The sequence below is a fragment of the Mus pahari genome, chromosome 8, assembly GCF_900095145.1.
Source record: "Mus pahari chromosome 8, PAHARI_EIJ_v1.1, whole genome shotgun sequence".
In the NCBI taxonomy this organism is placed as follows: Eukaryota; Metazoa; Chordata; class Mammalia; order Rodentia; family Muridae; genus Mus; species Mus pahari.
In genome coordinates, this window is record NC_034597.1 from 12,339,094 (window position 1) to 12,366,111 (window position 27,018).

A 27,018-nucleotide genomic window follows, 5' to 3' on the forward strand; every position below is an offset into this window, starting at 1 on the left:
GAGGCCAGCCTGGTCTACAGAGTGAGTTCAAGGACAGCCAGGGCTACACAGAGAAACCCTGTCTCAAAAAACCAAAAAAAAAAAAAAAAAAAAAACCTGATTCTTTCAAGCTATCCTGCACATGTGTATACATATGTATGCAAGTACACTAAATAAAATAAATCCTTTTTTCAAGAGACTTGAGTAATGGGAAGTAGGTATGAGAAGGCAGCATAAGATAAACTGGCTGTGGATAATTTACCTGTCTTCTGTGGTCCCACAATGAGGAACTTGGGGAGTCGATCACAGGTTTTCTCCTTGGACCAGATATCTTTGTGCCTCTTGTCATCACAGGGATTCTGAAGGTTAGGCCACGAATCTGGTAAGGATAACCTTGTAAACCCCGACCCCCATTCAGATCAGATCATCCTAAGCTCCATCCTTACCTGCCATAGGGGGCTTCGTTCCTGAGGGAAAAGTTCAAAGTACTTTTGTGCAAGAGGGACAGGAGGAAGGGTCTGTAGGCGCAGTCGTGTCCAGCACTGGAGGAAGCGCACCAGGCTCTCAAAGGTGTACAGGCCCAGCCGGTCATTTCCGTAGTTTGACAGATGGGTCATAAAGACACTGATCTGCAAGAGGATGCTTACCTATGAGACTCAGAGAACCCCGATCCCAGAACCAGCACTGGTGCATAAAGGTGCTGGCTTGACGACACTTTGGCTTTCTAGTCTTCTGGTTCCCTTCTGGCACCTTACCGGATTAAGCAGCACTGTCAGAAAGAGCTCTCCACCTCGGATGCTTCGATCTAGCTCACGAGAACCTCCAGGATACTCGTTATAGAAGATAGTGTGGGTGAACAGGCCACATGTTTGCCGGGGGAGCACCTTAGAGGAAAAGAGATTCAGGGATAGATGAGATGTGAATGGTAAGATGGAGAGCAGATATGGACCAATGTCAGGACACACTGGAATTCCCTGGGTTCAGAGAGGCCTGATTTGAAGTCATAGTAAGAAAATTTACTATATGCAGGGCTGGAGAGATGGCTCAGCAGTTAAGAGCACTGCTTTATTGCTGCTCTTCCTGAGTTCAATCCCCAGCATCCACATGGTGGCTCACAATCATCTGTAATGGGATCTGACGCCCTCCTCTAGCACACAGGTGTACATGCAGATAGAGTACACACACATAATCAAATCTTAAAAAAAATTTTTTTTACTATATGCATTATCATATTTTCTGGATACCTTGGGCTGGCAGATGACAAGCCACAAGTCAAATCCAGTGTGACGGCTGTCTAAATGTCAAACTTTGATTTGTAGTGGGAAATGTGTAGTGGGAATCCCTCACCATGATGCCATTGTGAATGAAGCCACGGCGGTAGCGAGCAGGACGCAGATGGGGGTACTCCTCAGTGCTGGTCACCTGGATACCCCAGACAGATTTCCAGGCCTCATAGAGCTGCGAGTGGATGGGGTACACGCCAGAGTGGTGGGGGGCCACAGCATACCCCAGATCCGTAGGAATCCCATGCTCCTGGGAATGGCATAGACTCTCACCAGGACCTGGTGAAGTTTGGGGAGTAGAGGGTAAAGAGGGTGGGGATGCCTCCAAAGAAAGAAAACTGGAAAGGTTGGGGCCAGGGGATCCATGGTGGGGGCAGGGTGTTAAAAAGGAAACATTATCTCTGGGAGAAAGTATGGGGAAGAGATTCAAGGGTCTCACCAAAGCAAACTGTTTGTTGAGCCTCATCTGGTCAGCTAGCACAGAGCGGTTGTGGAAGAGGTGTGGCTGCATGTGGCTCCACATGTGTGGGAACCACCAGAACTCTCTGCGGTGCTTCAGCAGCATGTCGTCCCCTGCATCCTCCTCTTCTGTCCCTATGATCACACACTGACTGCTGGTCACAGCTGGTCAGCCCTATGCCCTTCGTTTTGTAACAACTCTGACCATTTTCCATCCTTTGGACATTACTGACTCTGCCCAGGGCCTGGGGTTTTCTGTTTGCTCCACTGCCTGAGTGTTCTTCAGCCATCTGTGCTAATCCTGGTCTATCACTAACTCATCACTGAACTATGTCCCCAAACTTTGTCCCTTTCAGGGTCAATACTAAAGAGACAGATCAAACTACAATGGATAAGAACAGGGGAAGCCGGGTGGTGGTGGCGCACACCTTTAATCCTGGCACTTGGGAGGCAGAGGCAGGTGGATTTCTGAGTTCGAGGCCAGCCTGGTCTACAGAGTGAGGTCTAGGACAGCCAGGACTATACAGAGAAACCCTGTCTCGAAAAAAAAACAAAAACAACAACAACAAAAAGAACAGGGGAAATGAACTCACCGGTATGATAGAACTTGCCCGAGAAGCCCAGGTTGAAGGTAAAGTTGGGGACTAAGGTCCTGAGTTTGTTCTGAGTGGTCAACAAAGCCTGGAAGAAATAATAGAGAAATGCCAAATCAGGAGAAAACAGACTGAGGAAATATACAGTAAGTAGCTTTCTATAAAAAGTAGAGAATTAGAGAATGTATCTATGCCCATCTTAGAATCAAAGCAGGGAATCTGATAGCCAGAGGTGGTAACTTTTCTAGCAAAATAAACAGAAGAGAGAAAGAAAAAAAAAAAAAAACAAAAAAAAAACTGACCTCAACATCAGCCACCTTCATGCGAGTACCTTCTTTGCCCACAAAGATGTCATCGATGTCTACTAAGATGTAGCGGTCAAGGTCCAGGCAGAGGCGCTTCCCAGTGAGGTATGCAACAGCATCAACAAAAACAAGTTTGTGAAGCCAAAAAGAAAGGCCATGTCCAAACAGCACCCGCTGTATGCCATCATGAAGCCCCAAGTCCTGCACCACGGTAGGGAGCCGGGCCCGCCGAAGAACTGGTCCTGGCACAGAGAGCTCGGCTTGCCTGGCAATAAGCACAGGCTCATAAGTGCTGTGATTGGACTGGAAGATGGTCCAGTCATCACCAGGCAGTGGTCCTGGCTCCAGGCGGCTAGGGCGGGTGAGATGTAGTAGGGGGGCGGAAGGATTTACTTGGTAGTCCCGGAGCCCCAGGTTTGAGTGCAGGAAAAGGGGAAAGCCCTTGAGCTGGGCACTCAGCAGGCTGTGCTCACGGGCTCGGAAAAAGCCGATGATACCCACGCCATACTCCACACAGTACCGGTCCAGCAGTTCCCGGCTCCAGGCATCTAAGTTCACATACTTTAGAAGGTTCTCATAGATGACTAAGACATAGCGGCCGTGGGTATGATCAGTCAGTGTGGGCATATCCCCTCGGCCAGGTGCTAGCTCAGTGCTATAACGAAAGCGACTCGACTCCAAGATGGCCACAATCTCCTGCCCCAGTTGTGAGTATGCACTTTCCACAAACACAAGGACCACTGGTTCTGTTCGAGTTGTTTCTGGAGGCCTTGGGGGTCGAGGTGGGACAGGTGGCCTTGCAGGGCCAGGGCCAGGGCCAGCTGCCCCACTGCTACTACAGTCTCCCAAGGGCAGAGGCAAGGGTTCCTTGGCCTTGGGGCTGGTGGACACGTAGTAAGCCAGGAATCCCATGGAGACGAGACTGAAACCAATCAGCAGCAGTATGAGGCGGTGCAGTTCCAGTTGCCGGGCAGGGCGCACCACCTTCCACAGCTGGAGCATGGCGAGGAGAAGAGAGGGAGGGACAGGGACCACCTCAGGAGATGGGAAGGATGAGTTCTGTGGGCTGGAACTGTCTTGGCAGGGGACAAGTTCTCTTAGGGTCAGTTCCCTGATGAGATGAACACAAATGCTTTCAATACAGAATAGGGGAGGCAGAAGGAGCAACAGGGTGTACTGGACAGAATCCACGGGTCTCAGGTCACCATGGCCCCTTGGCCCATGCCTCAGGCTGAAACTTGAGCTCCCTCAGCCCTGGTGGAGGTTCTTAGATCAGAACTCAGTGAAGTTCACAAGCTTGGCCCTTACAATCTGTAAAGCAGAGAAATTGGTGGGTTACTTCTTCCTTTGAAAGTCTGTCATTAACCATTCTCCTTGTCCCATCTCTTACCCCACGTATATGTGATAATCTCTTCTGTGTGTGTACGTACGTACGTACGTACGTACGTACGTGTGTGTGTGTGTGTGTGTGTGTGTGTGTGTGTGTGTATGAGGGCATATAGAGCCAGAGGCCACTATCAGTGCCCTCCTTTACTGTTCTCATACTTTTGAGACCATCTCTCACTGAACCTGAAGCTCTCAGTTCCAGTTAGAATGGCTGGCTAGCAAACTCCAGGTCTCGCTTCTCTGTGCTGGGGATGTGTGGGTTTCCATGGGGCCTGGGAATCTAAACCCAGACCCCCACGCTGGCACAGCAGGCACTATCTGCACTAAGTTCTCTCCCCAGCCCATATACTTTGTTCTTTAGAAAGGAGCGAAGCTTAGGTAGAAGAACATAAGTTGGATCCCATACCTTGGCTTTATAGCTCGTTCACTTTCTTAGGGAACATCCAAACTCCCCTGTGTTCAAGCTGGGGCAGTAACTCAAGTTATGACAGAGCCTATCCACAGAGACCAAACAGCCAGGAGGGTGAACAGAGCTCTACTCTGAAAGAAATTCCCACCCTGTGTCTGAGAAGTCTGCCAATGAGCAGGAGCTCCTGTGGGCTCTCGATAACAAGTGGATGGCACATCTTAGAAGTCTCATGATCCAACGAAACATCAGATAGGAGAAGCCTCCTGAGTCTTAATCTCCTCCATCAATCATACCCATCACCACAGCCCACAGTACTAACGAACTGTTAGTCATGTGCACGCTATGGTGGGGGAAACCTGAGGAATGGGGAAAGCTAATCAGACTATTAGCTTCTGAGCCCAGAGGCTTCCCTCTCCAATACTTATAAAAAATTACCCCGTACTCTCTCTCTACCCACAGCAGAATCAGCAGAGAAGAAAAAACGCACACCCAGGGCAGAGCATGTTCTCCCTAGCACCTAAGAAACCCAGAAAGCTGAATCCGGAGTCTTTCCCTTCCCCTTCTGCTTCTCCTTCCTGAACTAACTGAGGTGCTACTATATCCTCATTCCAGAACAGCACAGGAGCTGCTGGGCAACAGACTGGAGGAACATGAAGGATGGGATCTAGGGACAGAAAGTGACTTGAGGGTCAGATGACCAGATAACAGCTCTGAGGAAATCTAATCTGACAGTTTCTTTTTCTTAAAAAAGACTGCTGCAAGTTTACAGTCCCTTTTTATTTTAGCCAATCTCAGAAAGGTCAGTAGCTGGCAATCCCGCTCTACCTCCCACTCCAGTACACATACCTCAGTGGCCCTTAGGCAGAGACAAGGTCCTTCAGAATCCAGAGAGATGATTTATGAGATTTATGATGATTTATATAGGGTTCAGCTCTGGTCTCAGTAAAACTAATTAAAATAAAGACAGCTGGGACATAGAAGAAAAACTGATGGGGGCTGGAGAGATGGCCCAGTGGTTAAGAGCACTGGCTGCTCTTCCAGAGGACCTGGGTTCAATTCCCAGCACCCACATGGTAGATCATAGTTGTCTATAACTCTGGTTCTAGGGGATCTGACACAGACATACATGCAGGCAAAACATAATACACATGAAATACAAATAAATTAAAAGAAAAGCTGTGATGGAGCAAAAGCCCATGCTTATAGTGTGTGAGGCTCCAAATGTGTGTGTGTGGGGGGGGGTGTGTGTGTGTGTGTGTGTGTGTGTGTGTGTACACACACACACACGCATGCACACATAAGCTCTATGCTCTACAGAGAGAAAACGTACCTGGTATGTGCAAGGCCCTAGGCTCAATCCTAGCTCCCGGGGGGGGGGGGGGCAGGGAGAGTATAGAAGTAGGAGGAAGAGGTGTAGATCATGGGAAGAACTCAATTCTGTTGTTTGTTTTATAGATAGGGTTTCTTAGTGTAGCCTCCAGTTCTGCCTACCTCCATCTCCTGAGTAGGATCCTTTGAGCAGGATCAAAGGCATGCACCACCACTGCCTGGCAGGAACAGCTAAATTCTAGCAGGGATAACAGTAGTGAGAACTCAAGGAAAGCTCGCTATACTTCACAAGTATCACTGGTTTAGCAGCAGTATATACTGAATGCTTACTACTTGTCGGACATCCTTCTAAGAGCTTTGCATATACAGACAGACCTGACTCTGACTTATTACAATCTGCAAACGAAGCTGGGAGGTGATGGCACACGCCTTTAATATAAGCCCTTGGAAGGCAGAGGCAGGACCATCTCTGAGTTTGAGGCCAGTCTGGTCTATAGGGCAAGTTCTAGGACAGCCAGGACTCCATGGAGAAACACTTTCTTAAAACCCAAACCAAACCACCCCCCCCCCCACAACAAAGTCAATGTGCAAACAATAAACATTTGGTATAAAGTATACTTCAAATGTTTTTGGATTTTGGTTTTCAGTGCCCGTGATAGGATATGTGGTCCTGCACAGGCTTGGCGAGTGCTCTACCAGGAGTTACAACTTCAGGTCCTAGAGGTTTAATCCTTTCCTAAGGTAGTGGATTTATAGACACAATGCTTTTTTTTTTTTTTTTTTGGTTTATTTTTACTTATGTATTTTATGTATATAGGTACCGAGTCTACACGTACGTCTGCACACCAGAAGACAGCATCAGATTGTAAGCCACCATGTGGGTGCTGAGGATTGAACTCGGGACCTTTGGAAGTTTGGAACCACTGAGCTACCTCTCTAGCCCCTCAACAAAACTTTTCATTTGAGACACACTGCAAGTACCCGCTCAGCCACACAATCAGAAGGTTCAGCAACTGGCGGCAGAGAGCAGAGGGCACTGATAAGTTCTTGTGGTCAGTAATTTAGGATATCTTAAAGGTTTATCAGTAAATCAAGAAGCACCCGTATTTAATGCCAGCTCTAAGAGTTGTGAAAACACATATAACTAGTATTAGTTCCATTTTACACACGCATAATTTCAGGCCCAGAGAAGTTTAGTAACTTACCCAGGATTACAAAGCTCCGTTCCTGGATGATCTGGGATTCAAAGGTCAGGCCTGACAACCTCCTGGGTTGTAACCACTGTATTTTAGCTTCATACCTAGAGGAAGCCAATGAGATTTAGAGAGGGGATCACGGAAGAACTTTTGGTGGGGGTGCAGTGAGATGACTAATGTTAGAGGAAGAGCATGTGTGTGGCAGTGGAAAGTTTCTGAGGAAGGAGAAACCCAAGGGTTGTCAGCGAAAAGTGGGCAGCAAATACAGGGTCTGGGTGGGCTGGAGGTGCGGGCCCACCACTGGATAAACAACAGAGGCCACGCTGTGGGAGGAAGGACCTGACCTTGAGGAGAGAAGGACCCTCCTGCGGGAACTATGGGCTCGCCAAAGAAATGGGGAGCCCACAGGTGGGGGAGCTGGAGGGAAAGGGACAGGGGTGCGGCCGAGAGTTGGCATCCAGACAGGCACTGGCTGAAAGAACCCCGTGTGACCTGGGCGGAGTGGCCGGAATGAGGCAACTGAGGGGGAGGCCAGCGGCTGGGACGCGGGGCAGAGGCGCACAGGGCCAGAGGTGGTCGCCCAGGACGACCCTGCGGGTGGTTTCGGTGGCGACAATCGCGGGAAGTCTGATGGGGAAAACTGAGGGTGACCGTGGACGGGAGGCTGCTCTCAAGGATGGCTCACCCGGTGGAGTGGGCGGCGTCCCCGCTGTCCCCGGGCCCTGCCGCGTCCCGGGGCCGCCCGGCTTCCCTGCTCGCGGGGCCTCGGGCCGCGTCGCGGCGGCTCCGCCATCTCCGAGCGAACGCTCCGCCGCAGTCGGGCTCAAGTACCGCTCCCACCAGGGGGAGGCGGCGCGCTGCGGCTCGTGGTGCCCGCTCGGGTCCGCGCGCTTCCCGAGCGTGGCTGCTGCGTGACCGAGACCTGGGATAAGCCGACGGCCCTCTGCAGTGCTCAGCCCAGCCGCAGCCTCCCAGGCCTCCGGCCTCGCACTCAGCCCACCAAGGCGGACCCCGTCCTCCACGCCGGGTGGCACAGTCTGCGGAGCGTCGGGGCGGGCCCAGGGCCCAGGCCTGTCCACTCAGCCGGGCGGAGGAGGGAGCCCGCGTACCAAGGGCGGGGCCACCTCCGACTGGGGCGGGGCGAAGGCTCGGCCCACCGCTTAAGGGGCTACTTCCTCCTCGCCACCCCCCAATACAGCAGCCCAGGCTGAGTTTATGAGAAGTTTTCTTCCTTGCTCCCCAAGGGAATGGGGAAAAGAGGTTCGTCTCCTAGTGAAGCCTTGTCACGCAGGCTGCTAAAATCCAAGCCCATGGCTACGAGCCTCCAACAGCAACAACACAATGGACTGTTTAAAGGTTATTTTATTAAATATCTTCAAGGTTTCATTGTAACAAAGCTATGAAGGGACTACCAACATTCAGAACAAACACTAGTTTAAATTATTTCTATGTCATCATGCAAAAGTTCTGCATCAAATGCCTTCCATTTCCTGTTTAAAAGGTGGTTTGTTTCTTAAATAGTCTATTAATAGTCTATAGATGCTGACATTAGCCCCAGAAGTGGAGTAAGAACGCTAAGAAGTGGGGCTGGAGCAGCCACATGAAGCTATGGGTCTCAATGAGCTCTAAGACCATTTGTTGTCTTCAAGCCAGCAAAACCAAACCCTGTGATGAAAGTATCTGTTGGCTGGCACTGCAGGCTGCAGGGCAGGAAGGGACTAGGGTCCAGGGTCTGAGGCATGCACAAGTGCTTGAGGAGCCTGGCTAAATTCAAGCACCAGCACCCATGAGTTTGTTCTCTTCTCAGCTGGCTCCAAACTCTGTAGGTCTGTCTCTTTTCCCAGCTCCTGTGCCTCCTGAAGGTCACCCAAGGAGCTGAAATCTACCCACCTTCCCCCTCCCCCAAATGCAGATAATGTGCAGTTGTTTGGTGGAAGGGAACCAAGACCAAGACTATGACCAGTTGCCTCCTCCATTATCTTCTCTGTTATCTGCTTAAGGTACAAACCTTTTCTTCCTGGAATGGACCTCCTTGAGCACAGAGGACAACGAATGCAGGAGCCTTGGCTCTGGACCCTTTTGGGTACATGCAGGTGAGGGGGTGATGCCCATGCAGATTGTCCAGCAGAAAAGTCTATACTTCAGTTGGTCAATAAAGAGCCTCTTTAAAGAGGACACTTCTCACCCAAGCAGTCAGTTCAATCTCAAACCCAGGGAAAGAGTTGGGCGTGCAGCATGGGAAGAAGGGAGGCAGCCCAGAGGGCAGCCAGAATGCATAGAAACAACCACCAACTCTTATCCCACTGCCTCACTCCTCCCATTCCACAGGGGCACTTGGCAGAGGGCCCAGGCCTAGATGAGGGTCAGCATGGGAACCACCACCATGAAAATACAAGACAAAGATGGTCCAGACCAGCACACAAACAACTGCCAAAAGTGGCAAAAGGAGCCCTGGCCAATGACGTCTGGATCTCTCCTTGTTATGTCAGGAAAACCAACAGGAAACAAAGTAGCAATCCCTCCCCCTTTCCACCTGCAGAAATCGGGCTTCAGTCACCAGCCCACGTGCATGTGCGTCCTCTAGAAATGGATGAGTAAGTGCATGTCAGACTAACAGGTCTCTCATCAGCTCAGACACACTTCTGCAGCACCAATTCTCTTCCTGTCTACACTAACTGGAACGGTACAGCAAAGTCCAGGCCTTCAGTCCTGAGGCCACGCCTCACAGCTGCCTCCACAGCAGGCTGGCAGCGCTGCATTCTCTCCAATGTAGTTCCAACGGCCACGGTGTTTGGGTCTTTCTCATACTAGGTGTCAATGCATGTTCTGACGAAGTCCACTCCTAGAACTGGGGTGATCAGGCCACCTCTGGGGCTGCAACCACACCATGGCTTTGTCCATGACCAAAGCTCTGTCAAGAGTCCTTGCCTGGTCCCCCTGAATCCACGGGGGCCTGAGGCCAAGCTCACCTCTTCAATACTGGTGGGTGAGCCCACTGTTCATGCCTGGATGAGCATCACACAAACTCCTGTCTCCTTGTAAGCCCAAGGGCTATCAGTTGTTTTAAAATGCATCATGGTATGAATTCCATTTTTTAAAACAATCTTATTTTCCTTTTTTTTTTTTCTTAAATGTAAAAAAACACCTCGGTACAGCAGAGACAGACACGAAGGGCGGGCGGGAGGGCTGCATGCAGGGGCGTGCATTGGCTGCTGCCGCTTTGTAATTGAATTGTTTTAAACCTCAAACGAACAGGACCGCCGCTGTCACTCAGGCCCTCCAGAGTCACTGGCTGCGAAGGTTCAACCTCCAGCTGGAATCTCCTAATGCCCCTGTCAAACGGAACAGGAGGTGACAACAGAACAGAAGAGGGCAATGAGAACAAAGGTACTTCACGGGGCTTTGGTACAGAACACACTTGGCTATGTCCTTGAGAGGACTGATCAGGACAGAGGCTGGCATTTAAACACAGCACTCTCACATTCGAGGGCCTACTGAGTGCTTTATTAGAGTATCTTCATCCTTACCACCCACCCTCTGATAACTAAAGAAACCAAGGCTCAGCAGGGGAAGAATGCTTGCAGCAAATCTGGAGTCTGTCTGGTTACAGAGCATAGCTTATCAAAACTACGCTGCCCAGTCTGTCCCACCCCTCTGGGAGGGCCCGTACCTCTTTCCTAGAGAGCCGCCTCCTACCCCTCTCTTACTCCTCTGACCTCAGCTATCCAAGCCAACTCTCCCCTTCCCAGTCCCTTCTCCCCACCAAGGAGCACCTGTGGCTGAGCTCACTGTAGCGGTGCAGCAGGGGCCCCTGAGCAGTGATAGTGGACATTGAGCCACTTGCCGTCCCGGCGGTGCCACACCCGGGTCTCCTCTGACTGACTGGTACGAGGCCGACCCTGCCCGTCGATGTACTGAGTGAGCCGGATATAGGCGATGCAAGCTGCGTCCTCCCCGATCACGTGGACGTGTGGGTTTAGGATGGTGGTGTGGATGGGCTTGCTGTTCTTGGACAGGACTGCAGGGGGCGGGCAAGGAAGCGGAGGGAGCTGCATTAGGCTTGGACACTCACATTCCTGCCAGGCTGCACCTTCTTGACTCTAGCTCCAGCAGCCATTTCTAGAATCCCCAAGTACCCCAACATCGCCCCACAGAGGCCACGATCCTCCATTACATTAGTTTCACCCAGAAGGAAGAAAATGTGGGTAACAAGTCTAGCAACCACACTTCATCAGGTATTATGCTGAGGTTTTACATGCAAGAGAGATTTTTTTTTTTTTTACTGGTATTTGCTTCACTATATGAAGGGAAAAAAAGAGACTCAAATCAAATAAGATATTTAAACTAAGAGCCATGTGGCTCTAATAAAAACCTGTGGCTTTTCTACTTGGTGAGGCTGGTGTTTAAAAGTTCTAAACTTATTTTGCCCCTAGCTAAGGCTAGAAGAGAAAAATCATAAGAGCAATACATTCAAAATCAACTTGTGACTTAAAAAGAAAAGGCACATCAAAGTTTGAAATCCCCAAAGCGCCCAGCTCAGGATCTTCCCCCAAGTCCCCGGGGTTCTCTGGAGTTGGACTACCACTTCAGCATATGCCTTGCATATAGATGCCTGCATTCAGATTCCCTTTTTATTCATTCCAATACTACAGCGGCTGCGAGAACCTCCCTTAGAACTAAGATAAACACTGCTCTACAAGCATTACTTAGATAGCTAAGGGATTACAAAGGCAGCTACGGTGTGGGAAAAATCACATGCACAGAGTCAGAGGGGGAAACAGCCACAACATAAAACCGAGGGCAGAACAGAGACACCAGGGATAAAGTGGACAAGAAGAAGGGAAACTGAAGAATGAGGGTTTCGGAAAGTAGAGGTAGAGATGGAGGGCATGATGATTCTGCTCTGGGACTTCCAGGAGCTTATAGACCTCCCCTATCCAGGTGCTCGGCTCCCTCGATGTCCAGGGCATCCTCGCCACAATCTCTGACCTCACAGTTCACCATTACTGCTCTGTTACTTGCTTACACATTCTTATCCTGTTTGCAATCTCCTTTATTGTGAACCCTGCAGACACAGACCTTCATTACTACTTGCTGAGATCATCTTGAATTAATCTTGAAGAGTTTACAGTCTGTTTTGGAGACAGGTGCTGCTTAAAGAAACAGTGACCCTAATGGTGATGATCACCAGCGCCTGATACAGCTGCCAAGTGAACGGGCACTCAGCCTTTGAGCAGTGCCAGTTAAAAGCCAGCAGGGCACAAGGAAGCGAGCGAACAGAGCAGGATGCAGCGGGAAGGTCAGATAAGGCAAAGAGAGGTAACTAGGGTAAAGGGTGGGTAGGGACAGTGGCAGGGGTAGAGGGGCAGGCAGGAGTTTATCAGCAGCACGAACCCACTCACGATTCTCAAAGTAAAACTTATGGAAATCCATTCCTTCCACGAGGTTACCAAGGGCTTCTGGCTCAAAGGAAGTGAGGCCCGGGTCACAAATCTTCCTGCAGAACAGAGGGCCGAGGGCGGGGTGGAGGGTAAACACACAGCCTGTCAGGCCTCTATGGGACTACAGGTCTTGCTCGTCAGTTGGGTTGGGCTGCAGCTGACAAGACAACACTCTTCCCAGTTGCCAGTTGCCTGCAGAGCCAGGATGAGGACGGCACTAGCAGTCCTCCTCTCCCACCCAGAGCCAGGATGACAGGGCAGGCAAGCTCAGTTGTGGGGAGTCTACCTAGAAGGAATCAGAGCGAGCGAGCGAGCCTATGGGCGCAGGGTTTGATTCAGGCGGGGATTAAGATCCAGACTGCACTTGCCACAGGATCAGAGGCACTTTTTGGGAAATAGGTGGACTTGGGAGACAATTGCTTGGGGGCAATGAGTTTTTACTCACGTGTAGGCCTCAAAGTCCCCATTGTTGATGGCTTCGATCAGTTGTTCTGTGATCTTAATGATTTCCTGTTTTCTCACTGTTGGGAGGGAAAAAAATCCACCAATTTACCTGCTGGGCAACTTCCCTAGGGGCAAAAGAGCCCTCCTCTGTCCTTCAGGGATCCCTTGTGATCTTTGTCAAAGAAGTCCTCCTCTGTCTTTTAAGGCCCTGTGCAGGAGGAGTAAGCCCGCCCTTCTTCCCGCCCCCTCTTTGGCATCTGAAGAGTTAAGGACCACCTCCTTCCTAAGCCCACCCTGTAGTTAGGAACCTTCGACCTTTGCCTCCTCTCCTCAACAACCAGGTTGCAGCTGAGGAGCCTGTGATGTCATTAACCCTCCCTCTAGTCAAAGTCTGTGTTAGCAGGGTTAGCAACTCTAGATCCGGTAGTTCTCTGCCTCTAACCACTTCTTACACCAGAAAGGGCTCCCCAGGCTGCAGAGATCACTGCACTTGTAGCCCTTATTCAGTGGTCCAGAGCTTAGTCTGCCTGAGAACAAAATCAACCTAGAGATGAAGTTTCAAAAGGATGAACAGAGAGCTAGGTTTGATGCTTGGATCTTTTTACAACACTCATCTCTTCCATGAGGCTTTTCTGGGATAAAGGATCTTGGAACTTGAAAACCTTTGACAGCTTCTCTCATGAATAAGCTTCATGAGAAACTAGAAACCTATACCAGTTCTCACATCAGGATGTATTCCTATAGAAAATCAAGACAAGACTGAGAGGTAGGTAAGTTGATACCCTCCTTCCCTACCCAAGGGGCACATGGTGACATCTTTGCTCTCAGGGTTAGCTCACTTACAGAACGAGAGCCACTATTAGCAGGGGGTGTCTCTAACGTAGGGTGAGCTTGGGCTGAGTTCAGGCTAACCCTAACTGTAACTGGAGCCCCAGGCTGGTCCAGGCCACAAGCCTTTCCTCACAGGCGCAAGAGGCTGCAAGACAGACAAATGTGAGCATTAGAACAGTACCAGCATGAGGTAGCTGGGCCAGCACAGCTGAGGGCAGTGTGTGGGGAGGTGAGGGCAGCACAGTTGAAGTTGAAGCCAGGAGGGACCTCCACAGAGACCACTGACAGGTGGGCAGCCTGGATGGATAAGCAGGGGCTTAGGGGGAGAAGCTCTGTCCTTGTCCAGAGAAGCCAGCAGGTATGTCTACACAACACTTCCCTATGAGTTCCATCAAATTTATCTGGAGGACCTGACTTGGGTCCTATGGGTGATAAAGATTGGATTTAGGATAACAGTGTTGGGCAACGAAACCAAGAGAGGTGACTTTAACACAGAAAGAATTACAGACATAAACTTGAATCTCAGGAACTATGGCAGCTACTACTGTGCTTGACCCCCTCACCAGCCCCCCCTCCCCCTTAACAGATAAGGAAACTGAAGCTCTTGGAAGCTAAGGCACTTGACAGACTTTTGAAAGTAGCATAGCTAGGATTTATGTTTCCTTTGGGGACAGGTCTCACTGTGTAGTTAGACTGGCCCTGAACAAAATGGAGCTCCTTAGGCTTCGGCCTCAGGCGCCGGGCACCGAGTGCTAGGAGTATAACTGTGTATCACCACACTTAGCTAAGATTCAAAATCAGGACTGTCTCATTCAGAGACAATGCTCTTAAGATGGCTGACCCACAGAAAACTCTAAACTCCAACACAATTTCTAGGCTGTTAAAATGTACCCTCACCCTATTCCCACCTCATGGACCCGACTTCTCATTGTTCTTCCTGGCTGTTGTCAAACCAAAGCCTGCTACACATCCCAGTGGCTTTCTATGTCCCACTTCCACACCATGGTTTCCCACCCACTCTTCTCTTTTCTGGGCTCCAAATTCAGGCCTGCCTGGAGCTAGTGCCTCCAGCAGGCCCCCGCCCCTGGCAGATGCCATGCCCCTAAAGCTGACTAACAGGGAGCTGGGCTGGGCTGACTGCTCTTGGGGGGAATCCCTGAGGGGCTTCAGGAAGAGCCAGGGAGGTGGAAGCCAGAATGTGCCTCCCTCACACTTACTGGCTGAGGAGCAGAGAGAAGGCTGGGGCTGCATGCCTGCAGAGGGGGCTGTTCTGTCCCGGGGGCTCCGTCCTTCAGGCACCAAGCTGCCATTCCCAGTGCGGAGCGGGGCAGCTAGCCAGCCAGGGCAGGGCAGGGCAAGGCAGAGCAGCCAAAACAAACAGAATAAGGCAGGTGAGCGAGCAAGCCGGATAGGACCCAAGCCACTGGCACTGCAGAGCCGGGGCGAGGTGAGGCCTGGGGCTGCTGTGGACACTGGACCACATCCCACTCAGCTGCCTCTGCCAGAGAGGCCTCCAGCTGGGAACACTACAAAGGTGAACAGATCTAGGCTTGCAGCTTCCAAAGGAGCCTTAAGACAACTATACAAGGACCCCTGCTCCCAGATAAGACATCCAAGAGGGGCGAGGCCATCAGGCCACAAGTCCAGCAGTGAAGACACCACTTACTCTGTCAGCATCAGACTGATCTGACCTCACTCCCAGCAGCCCTGAAAGCACTGCTCGCACTGACTCATGTATGCATATATTTATGACTTATATATGTATCTATGACTTATATATGTATATATATGACTTATATATGTATATGCTTTCCATGTTTTTGGCTCCCAACGATATGGTGCTGTCCTAGATCCTATCTTTTTTGATGGCCTAGCAGAAGGTCGCTTATTGAAAGCATAGGCAGAAATTTCAAGGGGCTAACCCAAAGAACAGGAGGACAGAGCCCCTGGTTTGGCCTCCATGCTCCTTATAGCCCCTGGCATCCTGGCCAGCCCCAAGTTTAGGCTAGTGGTCACCATAGGCCTGCAAAGCCAACCGAATGTACCTTCAGACACCAGATAAGCTCTAATTCTAGCACTCCTGGCCAGAGTGGCCAACTCATCCCAGTCAACCTGGGGCTGTCCTTGGGGTTTTTGTTTTTCTTTTTTCTTTTTTTGAGGGGAGAGGCGCACAGCCAGTCAGGTGTTCTATCACTGACCACTGACTTATACCACAACCCTTTGTCCTCATTTTAAAACTCAAAGTTCTACATCCTAAGACATATCTTGGTCTTGGACCTATTTCTACAGATGCCTCTGTTCTGGGATGCCACATCATTATCAACAACAGGAACAGCTCTCTAAGCTCTGGCCCTGGAAACAGCTAATTTGGCTATTCTAGACTTTGGGGAAGAAGGAGAAGCCCTTTTTTGCTTGGTCTGCTAGTACTAGACAAGAATCTTATATCTCAGTGCATGGAGAGTAGCTTTTAGGTTAACCCCTCCTATAGTTTAAGGAGGTACCAATCACAGTTCCAGGGACAAAAAAGACAGATGCCCCATCAATGCTGAGGTACCTAGGTCACGTGGGGGTCCCTTCCCCTCCAAGGGCCAGCACCTACCTTTGAGATCTTCATCTTCTGTAGTGGTGTTACAGCTCTCTGTGGAGCCCTGTGGGCCGAAGAGAATACGTATGTGGTCAGCCCTTGGAAGCTCAGGGGAACAGGAACAAGTGGGTTCCTAGAGCCGTCAGAGAAGTTCTCCACCCTTGCTCCTTAATTAGAAAACTCTTCATGTCCCAATGTACCTTTCTAGGCTTTCTATCAGGAAAAGGCATTGCCTAGTCATTCATGCTAAAGCTTTGGCCATCCTTCAACTTTCTCTTTCTCTTATATCCCCATCAGCCCAAAATTAAATTAAAATTAAATTCCAAATAATTAAAAATTTATATTCAATTTTTAAAAATTAAAATACCTCCCCAACCTCCCCAAAATTCAGCATTGTGCCTTTAACATAAACCCCAGCTCGTCACTTCAGCTACAGGGTGTCCAAGCTGATCTCTAGCTACAAACTCCCAGCTCACCTTCCTACCACTCTCTATAATGTGGTCACACTAAACTTATAAAATACAACTGGATTTTATTTCTCACTTGATTAAAAACTAGGTTCTTTTTGTTGCAGGAATAAACTGCCAGGCAAAGGTGGTGCAAACCTTTAATCCCAACAATCAGGAGGATCTCTGTCAATTCAAGGTTAGCTTGGTCTACATAGCGAGTTCTAGGACAGCTAGAGAGTTATACGGAGAGACCCTGTCTTGAAGCAAACACCCCCATGCCCCCAACCCATGCACAAAGTAAGCTAGACTGAAAAAACTGCCTGCTTCTTCAACTTCTTGACTCTACCCCTTAGGCTCTTGCTCCCTGAGCTCAGATCCACTTGGTTCTCTCAGGCTAATATTACCCAGGCCAAGTCTCTGCACTGGGTGTCCTCTGCTGGCAGCCTGCCTGTCTGCCTCCTTCCCACTGATGTTCATTTCTAGCTCAGATATTCCCCCCCCCCCCCCACGAGGCCATTCCCTGACCACTTAATTAAAGGCCCTGTTCACGCTCTTGACTTTGTACCACTTCCTTCAGGGCACTTATCACAACTAGATTTTATCTTATTTGATTATTGGTATGTTATCCACTGGGTCTTGCCCTCCATCCCCACCCCCAATGAAAATTTGTTTTGTCCTCTTTATAAAGCAGAGCCATGACATTTAGTAATGTTAGTAAAAATTCACGAGTGGGAAATTATACTAAAGAGAATATTGCAAGGTCTGGCTATATTCTTGCTTTTTTGGTGTGTGTGTCTGTGTGTATATGGTGTGCATGTATGTATGGGTGTGAGCATATATGGGAACATGCATGGCACAGCACATGTGTGAGGTCATATTCATGGGTGTGAGCATATATGGGAACATGCATGGCACAGCACATGTGTGAGGTCATATTCATGGGTGTGAGCATATATGGTGTGTGGTATGCATGTATGTATGGGTGTAAGCATGCATGGTGTATGGTGTGCATGTATGTATGGGTATGAGTGCATGTATGGTATGTGTGGGTGTGAGTGCATGTATGGAGGCCAGAGACTGGTGCTGTTTGTTTCCTTCAATCGCTCTCCACTCTGCTTACTGAGGCAAGGTCTCTGGCTGAGCCCAGAACTTGTTAATTTGGTTAGACTAACCAGCCAGAGAGCCTGTTTCTACCTCCTGTGTGCTGGGACTCTTTAAGTGGGCCACCACGTGGGTTCTGGGGCTTCAAACTCCAGTCTTCACGCTTACTCAGTAAATACTTGATTCACCAACGATCTCCAAGGCCTTCTTTCCCCCCTTCACTAAACTTTTTTTTTTTTTTTGGTTTTTCGAGACAGGGTTTCTCTATGTAGCCTTGGCTGTCCTGCAACTTACTTTGTAGACTGGGCTGGCCTCGAACTCAGAAATCCACCTGCCTCTGCCTCCCTTCACTAAACTTCTTAACTCATGGAGGTAAATATTACTATCTGTAACTTGCAAATAAGAAAGCTTAGGTAGGAGTGGTTAAGTGACTTGCTCAGAGGTTTGTAGCCAAGATTCACACCAGATCAATCCAACCACAGAGCCTAGGCTCAGAGTTGATAGGCTCTGCCACTCCTCAGAATGGAGTAACTGACAGGCCCTGGACTCCACAAACACCTGTTTTGGGGTGCAGCCTGCTTGTAACAGCCACACACCTCTCAGACCCCAGAAACTCAGTCCAGTTGTTTTCTGCTGAGTGAGAGAAAATAAAGTAGACTTGGTGGGCACTCACTCACCTTGATCCCATCTGTAGCATTATGTACCACGGTGGTTTGTGGTTCCTGTGAGAGAAGATAAAAATTACCCTCCTGATTTGGGGACTTAAGCTCTCCCCTGAGAGATCCCACACCCTTTCATAGCACCCTTAGAGACCCTATGATGACCACTGAGGCCTGCCCACCAGCCATCCCTATAAGAAAAATATAGACTGGCTCAACTAGGGTCCCAGAGAGATAGGAAGCCCTGGACTTAGTTGACAGCACTGGCTGGTGAGGAGAAGCTTGGAAGAGGAAGGCTCTCAGGAAGCTGAGAGGACAGGGGCCTCGGTACTTGAAGCTTGTTGGGTCTGAGAGTTCTTCCTAGATTGGAGCCCCATGGAGCAAATATACAAGAAGAGCTGTGGGATTCTGAGCACAGGTCAGGCCCTGCCAACAGTGTTCATCAAGGGGTGCATAGAAGACAGGGACACAGGGAAAGCAGAAAAGATAGTCTCCTAGTAAGACCTAGGATGCCCCTTCGGCAAGCTGAGCTCAGGGAGGTGCCCATTTCACTTCCTTCTGCCTTCCCTAGATTGCCCTATGGCACCACACCCTAACAAGAGGGTCCACAGGAAACAGAAGGCACGGCAGGCACAATCGTTTTGTCCCCCTCTTCTCTTCCTGCTAGCTCACCGGCTAGCCAGCACTAACAGTGAGAGCTCTGTGATAGGTGTACCTGCTGAGGAACCCTGACAGGACTGAACAGATGGGCTCTCCAGGACCAGAGAGAGACTGGGGAACCCCAGTCCTCCCTCCTGTTCTTACCTATGCAAAGGAGAGGCTGCGGCGGGTTCTACAAGTAGGCTTCTAAGACCTAATGACCAGGTACCGAGAGAGCCCCTACCCTGTGCTTTTCAAAGCAGCTCACCTCCCTGGTCCCCACAGCAGGCCCACTAGGGGTCAGGCTTGGGGTGGGAGGCCTAACGGCAGCCTTGATCACTCTTTCCCCCAACAGCAAAAGGAGCAGGAGCAGTGGTTCTGCCATGCAGGATGGAACATTGCCAAGCAGGGGATGAGGGGCAGGGGCCTGCGGGGCAGCGGCACAGAGCAGTATGCCCTTTGGGGGAAATGACAAAGCTGAGGAGTCCAAGAAGGTAAGACAAGAAGAGGAGGAGGAAAGGGGCAGGAGGCAGCCAGGGTCAGAGGCGGAGAAGCCGTAGTCAGAGGTACCATGGCCGTCTGCAAGGGCGCAGGCTCTTGGGCTGGGCTTACGAGACTGTTTTTGTTGTTGCTCTGTGGCTGAGACAAGAAAACATGATTTAGTTCTCTAGAGTCACCAAAATGGCTCAGGTTTGACTCCCAGACCTCCCTTGTCCCCAGCCTGGCGAGAGGGTGCCAGGCCTGAGGTGACAACTGTAACACTGTTTGGGTGGGAGCAATGGTTAGAGAGATGGAAAATTTGGGGAGCCCCAGAGACCTCTGAAGGCATGCATCCCCCTGCAGGACTGGCCGAAGCATCTCTCCAGAAATTTCTGCTTACTCCAGGTGCCACATCACTACAGAGTCACACCAGAGGAAAGAAATTCAGGATTTTCTTCCCACATTACAGGTGGGAAAGATGGTGACTTAAAGCAGAATAAAAACTGGGAACTCTGGCTCCCCTGTTGCCCTTTCCCCCGACACCTGCATTTCCTTCCCCTCTCAGCCTGAAGCCTGATGTGCAGAGGAGGAAGGAAATGAGCAAGAACGCCTGGCCTTTGGGGTGGAATTCAATGTGAGTATAAAATGTAGCCACGGATCTCCCTGCTGTTCATCTTCCACCTGCTAAGTCTTGGACTTGATCAGCTGGAAGTGAGGGTATAACTCCAGGGACGGGCAGGCAAATCTCAGCGGTGTTGTGGCTGCAGTCCCAGCACTCAGCTCCCAGGAAAGAACAAGCCACCCAGCAAGTCAATATTCCTAATGGCAACTCGACCACCAGGGATATTCCTTGCCTTTTCAAACATTACAGAGTGACACAGCCAAGAAAGAGTGTGAGGGGCTGGAGAGGAAGGAAGGAGGCCAATCTCCAGTTCAGGGACCCACACCAGTGCGCTCTGCCTCTTTAGATTCCTTGAGCAGTTTAACTCAGCCTTACTGGGTCCCAGTGTAGTTACAGCCACGAAGGAGCAGCTTTATCATTTGACTTCTTCCACAGGAAGAGACACACGTAACGAGCCTCTATTCGGAGCGTAAGTGAAGATGTGCTGATGGTCAGAATGCGTTTCTTCTCTCCACAGAATGCATCCAGACTCTTCCACCTCTTGTCTAGAGGCCTCATGGGCCAGATTCTAAGTTATATAACCTCAGCTGCTGTCAGTGGCTGAGAGCTCTTAAAACCGGGGCTAGGCATGGAATCTTGAGTCAACATCAAGTACTATAAAGATGCTACTGAATTCTATAGGCTGGAAAGAAGTTCCCATGTTAACAACAACAACAATAACAACAACAACAACCCATCACCAACAAAACACAACATAGCAACTGCTATCTCCTGTTCCTATCCTGAGACAGCAGAGGGCGGAATTCTCCTGATTTCCTGGTTGGGGCTGACTGGAGAAGGGTGCCCAGTCTACAAAGCCCGGTTGACCTTAAGACCTTTGCAGGGGATGAACACTCCAAGATAAGACAAGTGGCCACACCTCTGGTTATAATGGATGGTATAATGACTAGGTAGCTAGTTCCCCTGAGAAAAGATGCTCAGTGTAGCTGTTCCCCCTGAGGGCTGGGTGGGCAGCCTACAATCCTGGACCTAGCAGGAAAATGGGATTTTTCCCAGGAGAACAAGGTTTAGAGCCACAAGCCAACATTAGTTCTTCTCATTACACAGCTGCCTACTGAACTTCAGGCCCCAGGAAGCAGCTGCTCATATCTCCTGAGTGATAGATAGTCTCTCCCTTTGCTTCCTACCTTTTCCCAAAATCCCTACCAGCTTTACTCTCTACAATGCACGTGGGAGGCTCTTCAACCTCCACAGCAAGGGGTGCCATATCACACCTTCCAGCGCCCATTGCTAAGGCCACTGGTGACCTTGGGCAATGGCCCCCGCCTGGCAGGACAGGCCACACCTGCCCACACAGCACAGACATGCAGTGAGGATGAGTGATGCACACGCACATGGCAGAATGGGTCTGCGTGGCTGGCAGGCGGGCACAAGCAGCATGAAGTGGAGGGTGGGTGGGCAGGCAAGGCTCACCATTAGGTGCACGCTGGAACTCGACTTCCTTTTCTGGACACACCACAGCAAGAGGGAAAGAGAAGGGGAGAGAGGAGGTGAGAAGACAAGCACAGGGACACTGCAGGTTAGTGCACCAGCTCGGGCTCTGCATCAAGGGAGAGAGGAGGAGGAGGAGGAGGAGGAGGAGGAGGAGGAGGAGGAGGAAGAAGAGGAGGTAGAGGAAGAAGAGGAGCAACCCAGAGTCCAGCATCAAAGGGGTTAAAACAGTACACACACCACAGGCACATACACTCTTCCAGCCGCTGGAGAACTCTTCTGTCGGAAGAACTGTTCTGTTGGAGAACTTTTCTTTGTCACAAACAAAGAAAATTTAGTGTACTCTGAGAAGTCTGTCTTGTTCAGTGTGTGTGTGTGTACGCGCGCGCGAGTGTGTATAATATTTGACTGCTGCAAAATTACAGGTTTGGGTTGATAGGACTGGCACACCAACAAGGGTATTCTACAGCTAGGTCTGTCTGAAATGTGAGTGGGTAGCTACCAGAGATACAACAAAAGCTACTACAGATGCTCTCAGCTTTAATAACTCTTGACTTCTGAACTCAGACCTCAATGAAACTGTGAATGCTGTTCAGATAAAACTCTGTGTGGATTCTTCATCTTACGGTTAAAATTTGCCACTCTGTTCCCTGTCAGCAGAGCCATGCTGGTTTAAAAGACGTGCATGTTCTCTTGCTTTTTGTCATTACTAGAAATAGAAACATAGCAGTGCTGGTAATTAAGACTACAGTGATCAGAAAGATGCAGTGATGGGAAGCCAGGGGAGTGCTGGGTTGTAAGTAACTCCTTAACTGCTACCAGATGCTCTGACCTCAGGTTCTATGTGAGACTAGAACATCAAAATCAAGACCAAACAACACATTAAAGATACACCAGAGTAGACTAAGAGGCTAAGGGCAATTATGACTTTTATAATTAGCTCACTGGGAGACAGAAGTCTCATTGGAATATGTCTGTTGTTTGACTTTTGTACATTCACTTAACGATATCCAATACTGCCTACTGAGGATTGTTCTGGGCATAATAAACATATCTGAGAAGTGGTTTCTGTCCTCATGGGACCAACATTCTACTTTAAGAGATGTTTTCTGGAAGGGGGCTACTAATATTTAGAAGGATATTTTAGAGGATAATGGGGTGTGTGGGAGTGTGTGCACGTGCATGAAACTCATCACTGTGCATAATTTATATTCAAAACATTAAAAAATAAATTTGTCAATAATTTGGATTTGAGTTAAAGGAGAAGGAAAACCTATTGTGGCTTCCTTGTGCATTAGTCCTTTGCAGTTCTGAGACAGAGTCTTGCTACATTGTCTAGGATGGCCCTGAACTTACAACCCCTCTGCCTTAGTCTCCTGGTAGTTGTATCACAGGTATGTGCCACCACACTGGATTTGTGTAAATCTTGTTTTATAGTAGGGCTTCAAGCAGATCAGGCAGCCTTTGACCAAGATACATAACCAAGTATGAATTTGAACTTCTGGCCCTCCTTCCACTGTGTTACCATGCCCAGCTTGCATTAGCCCTTTGAATCTGCTCAAATATGAGACTTTATATCCAAAATTATCCCTCAAAAGAAGGGCACCATCGCCTCACATATGTATCGAGCACACTCCCTGTCCAGATAGCTACCTACTACTTATATTCCCACCTAACATCTCATCCTTTTCCCCAACAGTATTCATACTTTTTTGTTCTTCTCTTGCGATACTTTTTTCTTTCGACAGGTTATCACTGTGGCCCATCCTGGCCTTGAACTTGTGGCATTTCTCTAGCCTCTCAAGTACTGAGATTCTCGGTGTGAGTCACTGCACTCAACCTGAGTGTTAAGACTGACAGTTAATATCACATCAGTTAATGGGTGCTGCGCTGACTACGTTTGCTGAAGGTAGCCTGTCCCCAAGCTAAATCAGAGTACATGTCTCCAGTGTAGACTCTGAGAAGCAGGTCAGGCACTCAGTCACTAGGCTCTGGTGATTTTCAGGTCTGGTTGTCAAAGGCCATTGCAGTCGCTTTGAGCCTTGCATTCACATGGAAACCTCTTTCAGCTGCTGCTTTATCTCATGGGAAGTGCATTCCTAGCTTTCTCCTGGCTGGCTGTTCGCCCTAAGCCGTCCTACAGGCAAACCACTCCCCCTTTTCTGTTCTGAGGGTGTTTTTCCCAGTGGCTATCTTTTAGTTTCTCTGTCCATCTTTTTGGGGGTCTGCCCTCAGCCACACACAGCTGGGCTCATTCTCAACCAGAACACCACAGCATTGTTTAAATGCCAGGTCATTTTCAAAGGAGCATGTCTGACTTCTATTTAAAAACTGTACATAAATTTGAAGGGTTCAGGCCTCTTTTTCATACTCATGTAAAACAAATGCTCCAAGAATATGTAACTGTAACTTTTGCTTTTTTTCTCTCTCTCTACAAAACAAACCTGGATGGTCACTCTGGCCTGAAATCAGCAGAATGACAAGCTGGCCAGAGGCCTCACAGAATTTGAGTGTTTGTGGTCCTCTTCAATCCTCTCCTTCGGAAGTGGAGCTTGCTTCTCCACAGACCTTGAGTCACAAACATCAACCTTCTTAAAGAAGCCTTAACAGACCTCAAGTTCTCCAGTTCAAAGCCCCATCTGCTCAACCCAGCGCTGGCTGTGGAAAACATCTCGCAGAAACATCTAGACAGAGGTAACAGAGTCTTTCTGCGGACATTAGCTGAAGAAATCAGGAAAAAGCCCTGGAAAAGGAAGAGATTCTAGAAAAATCCAAATGAGAAAGCTCAGGACCTTCTGAGCAACTTTATGGCTTCCCTCATAATTCTGGCCATCAGCTCAAGAGCGCCCACAAAGGTCCAAAGTCCCACACTTTGTCTCCTCCTTTTCTTCCAATCACATAGTTGGCTATTTATGTTACTGAGTAAGAAAGACTGCAATCATAAACAATTTGAAAACAAAGAGGAAATCTGGGTAATTTTTTTTTGCCCAAATTCCTATTGCTCTTCTGGTTTTTCACACGTAATTTGAAATATTATATATATCACATAGACATTTATGCTATACTTTAAAATTAGTATTTTGAGTTAAAAATTTATTTTAGGGGGGGTTTGGCCTTGAACCCACTTTGTTGCTAAGGATAACCTTAGTAACCAGGACAACTCTGGACCCTCCTGTCTCCACGTGCCGTGAGTACAGGCATTACTAGTTTCTTTTTATTTTTAGTAGAGAATAATCTGATTTGCTGGTTAGTATTGACACATGGTCCAGAAAAATGTTAAGAAAGCTATGATTAATACTTCTGAATTTTCTTGTTTTTTTTTCCTGTCCCCATATTATATGTTGAATAAGAATCTACAGTTATGCTGTATTTTAAAGGATACAATCAGGGGCCGGAGAGATGGCTCAGCAGGTGACACTCTTGCAGAGGCTATGGGTACCAATGTGGCAACTCATAACTGGCTACTTGGTTCTAGGTCTGCCTGAAGAGGCCAGAAGGGGGGCTCAGGTGAGCTGCTGTAAGCCACCAGAGGCTGATGCTGGGGACTAAACTACATTATTCAGCAAGAGCAGAAATTTTTTATTAATAATTTATTAATTAGTAATAAATCATTATTTCTGGCTGGCTTTTGAAACAGTTCAATCCTTTCACAGAACACCATATAAAACACCCGCTTTCAGCTTTTCCTACTTTTCTTAGAATTGTTAGAAGAAAATGCCCAGAAGCAAAGTTAGGAACATCTGTATGGCTTTGACACCAATTTTACTACAATTACTAACTTAAATTAATAATAAAATTGGCACATTGCCCAACAGGGTTTCTATACGCCGCCCTGGCTGTCCTGGAACTTGCTCTGTAGACCAGGTTCATTGTTTTGATTGCATTTCATTGGTAGTAATAAGGCTAAAAGTTGCTTCCTGACCTATTTTTCTATCTTCAGGTGGCCAATGGATCTTTTTAGATCATTTTTTTCTACTTCTAAAAAAGGGATGGGTACTGTATTTGTTAATTACTTCAATACTTTAATAAAAGCATTGCCATGCCACCATGTAGTCCTAAGAGTTATAGTTGGTTTGTTAGCTTTGACCATTCCTTTCTACAACATTTGTTTATTGGCCTCTTACTCCATCACAATAGTAAAACCTGTTTCTCAGAAAAAAAGCATAGCTTAGAACTTATTTACCAAGGATGTATCAGGGCTAGACATACAACGGCTAAGTTTCCCACATGCGCTCCCAGTCAGCCAGCTGCTCTGTCTAGAGCTGCCTCCTCCTCCACCTCCAGTGCTGTCTAGCCTCGCTGCACTTTTGTTCTTCATTATCTGTTCTTTTTCCACTTCCTTCGCTAAAATCTCTTTTTCTAATACCTTACTAACATATAACTCCCATTTTTTCCTTTTATAATAACTTTTGTGTTTTAGAATTCTTTGGGAGAAGGAGTGCATTAAAATTCAATAGCTGACTCTCTAGGCCTCTGGAATCTAAATTCCAAGCTACACCCTGAAATTGAGTTTTGAAAGATTTATTTTTATTTTATGTGTACAGATGTTTTGCTTTCATGTATGTCTGCACACCATATGAATGCAGAGACCACAGGGGCCAGAAAAGATCATTTGAACATCTGGAAATACAGTTACAGACAGTACATGTGTGTTGTCACATGAGTGCTGGGAACTAAACCCAGGTCCTTTGCAAGAGCAAAAAGTGGGCCATCTCTCCTGCCCACATCTCTCCAGCCCACTTCAGGATTTTTGTTTGGTGTGTTTTTGCATGGTGTAGGGAATCAAACTTAGAACCTTATAAATGCTAAGGAAGTGTTTTATCTCTGAGATATTCTCCTGACTCTGGAATCTTTATATAATTATCTTAGGTTAATATTATATGGTTATTCTAAATAGTCATCTTTGAAACTATTATCTTAAAAAAGTTTTGACTGGGCCCGAGGCCAGCTTGGTCTACAAAGTGAGTTCCAGGACAGCCAGGGCTACACAGAGAAGAAGAAGAAAAAAACAACAAAGTTTTGAGTCTGTCAGAAACCCTGTTCACAAAGATGGACATAATAGCATATACCAATACATGGGAGGGAGAGGTAGGAGAGTCAAGGGTTCAAGGCTAGGTAGGGATGGACTCTTCCCTGGGTCATACCATGTAGCTCTCAGGGCCATTAAAAACATCAGGTGGATCCCCACCTGTCCCTCACTGACATCAAAACACACTTTCCACACCTGAACAGGTACTTTATTCATAGCCACTCTGCTTAACAGTCAAGGCTGCAAACCTTGACACTGTCTGATGAATTTTTTCCCTCCCTCCCTCCCTCCCTCCCTCCCTCCCTCCCT

General features: G+C 48.5%; 2 protein-coding genes across 18 annotated transcripts in view; both read right to left on the reverse strand.

The window, feature by feature from the left end:
• Positions 1 to 7,972, reverse strand: part of Ndst2 (N-deacetylase and N-sulfotransferase 2) — a 10,965-nt gene extending 2,993 nt beyond the window's left edge. The window contains exons 1-9 of the mRNA XM_021203365.1: positions 7,625 to 7,972; positions 6,949 to 7,043; positions 2,617 to 3,930; positions 2,315 to 2,402; positions 1,702 to 1,856; positions 1,327 to 1,512; positions 735 to 863; positions 426 to 608; positions 242 to 338 (exon numbers count right to left, since the gene is read on the reverse strand). Of these exons, the coding sequence (XP_021059024.1) occupies positions 242 to 338; positions 426 to 608; positions 735 to 863; positions 1,327 to 1,512; positions 1,702 to 1,856; positions 2,315 to 2,402; positions 2,617 to 3,621 (1,843 nt within the window). The 5' untranslated portion in view covers positions 3,622 to 3,930; positions 6,949 to 7,043; positions 7,625 to 7,972. The remainder of the gene's footprint in view (positions 1 to 241; positions 339 to 425; positions 609 to 734; positions 864 to 1,326; positions 1,513 to 1,701; positions 1,857 to 2,314; positions 2,403 to 2,616; positions 3,931 to 6,948; positions 7,044 to 7,624) is intronic.
• Positions 7,973 to 8,281: 309 nt separating this feature from the next.
• Positions 8,282 to 27,018, reverse strand: part of Camk2g (calcium/calmodulin dependent protein kinase II gamma) — a 59,618-nt gene continuing 40,881 nt past the window's right edge. For 2 of the 17 annotated variants that reach the window (XM_029541708.1, XM_021203642.2), the window contains 9 exons: positions 21,663 to 21,695; positions 19,658 to 19,726; positions 18,467 to 18,511; positions 16,255 to 16,303; positions 14,873 to 14,986; positions 12,826 to 12,901; positions 12,342 to 12,436; positions 10,713 to 10,957; positions 8,284 to 10,271 (listed from right to left, as the gene is read on the reverse strand). In XM_029541708.1, coding sequence (XP_029397568.1) covers positions 10,725 to 10,957; positions 12,342 to 12,436; positions 12,826 to 12,901; positions 14,873 to 14,986; positions 16,255 to 16,303; positions 18,467 to 18,511; positions 19,658 to 19,726; positions 21,663 to 21,695 — 714 coding nt within the window. In that variant the 3' untranslated portion in view covers positions 8,284 to 10,271; positions 10,713 to 10,724. Of the gene's footprint in view, positions 10,272 to 10,712; positions 10,958 to 12,333; positions 12,437 to 12,825; positions 12,902 to 14,872; positions 14,987 to 16,254; positions 16,304 to 18,466; positions 18,512 to 19,657; positions 19,727 to 21,662; positions 21,696 to 27,018 lie in introns of those variants that run through there. The other 15 variants (XM_021203643.1, XM_029541706.1, XM_029541712.1 and 12 more) reach the window with 12 other exon arrangements.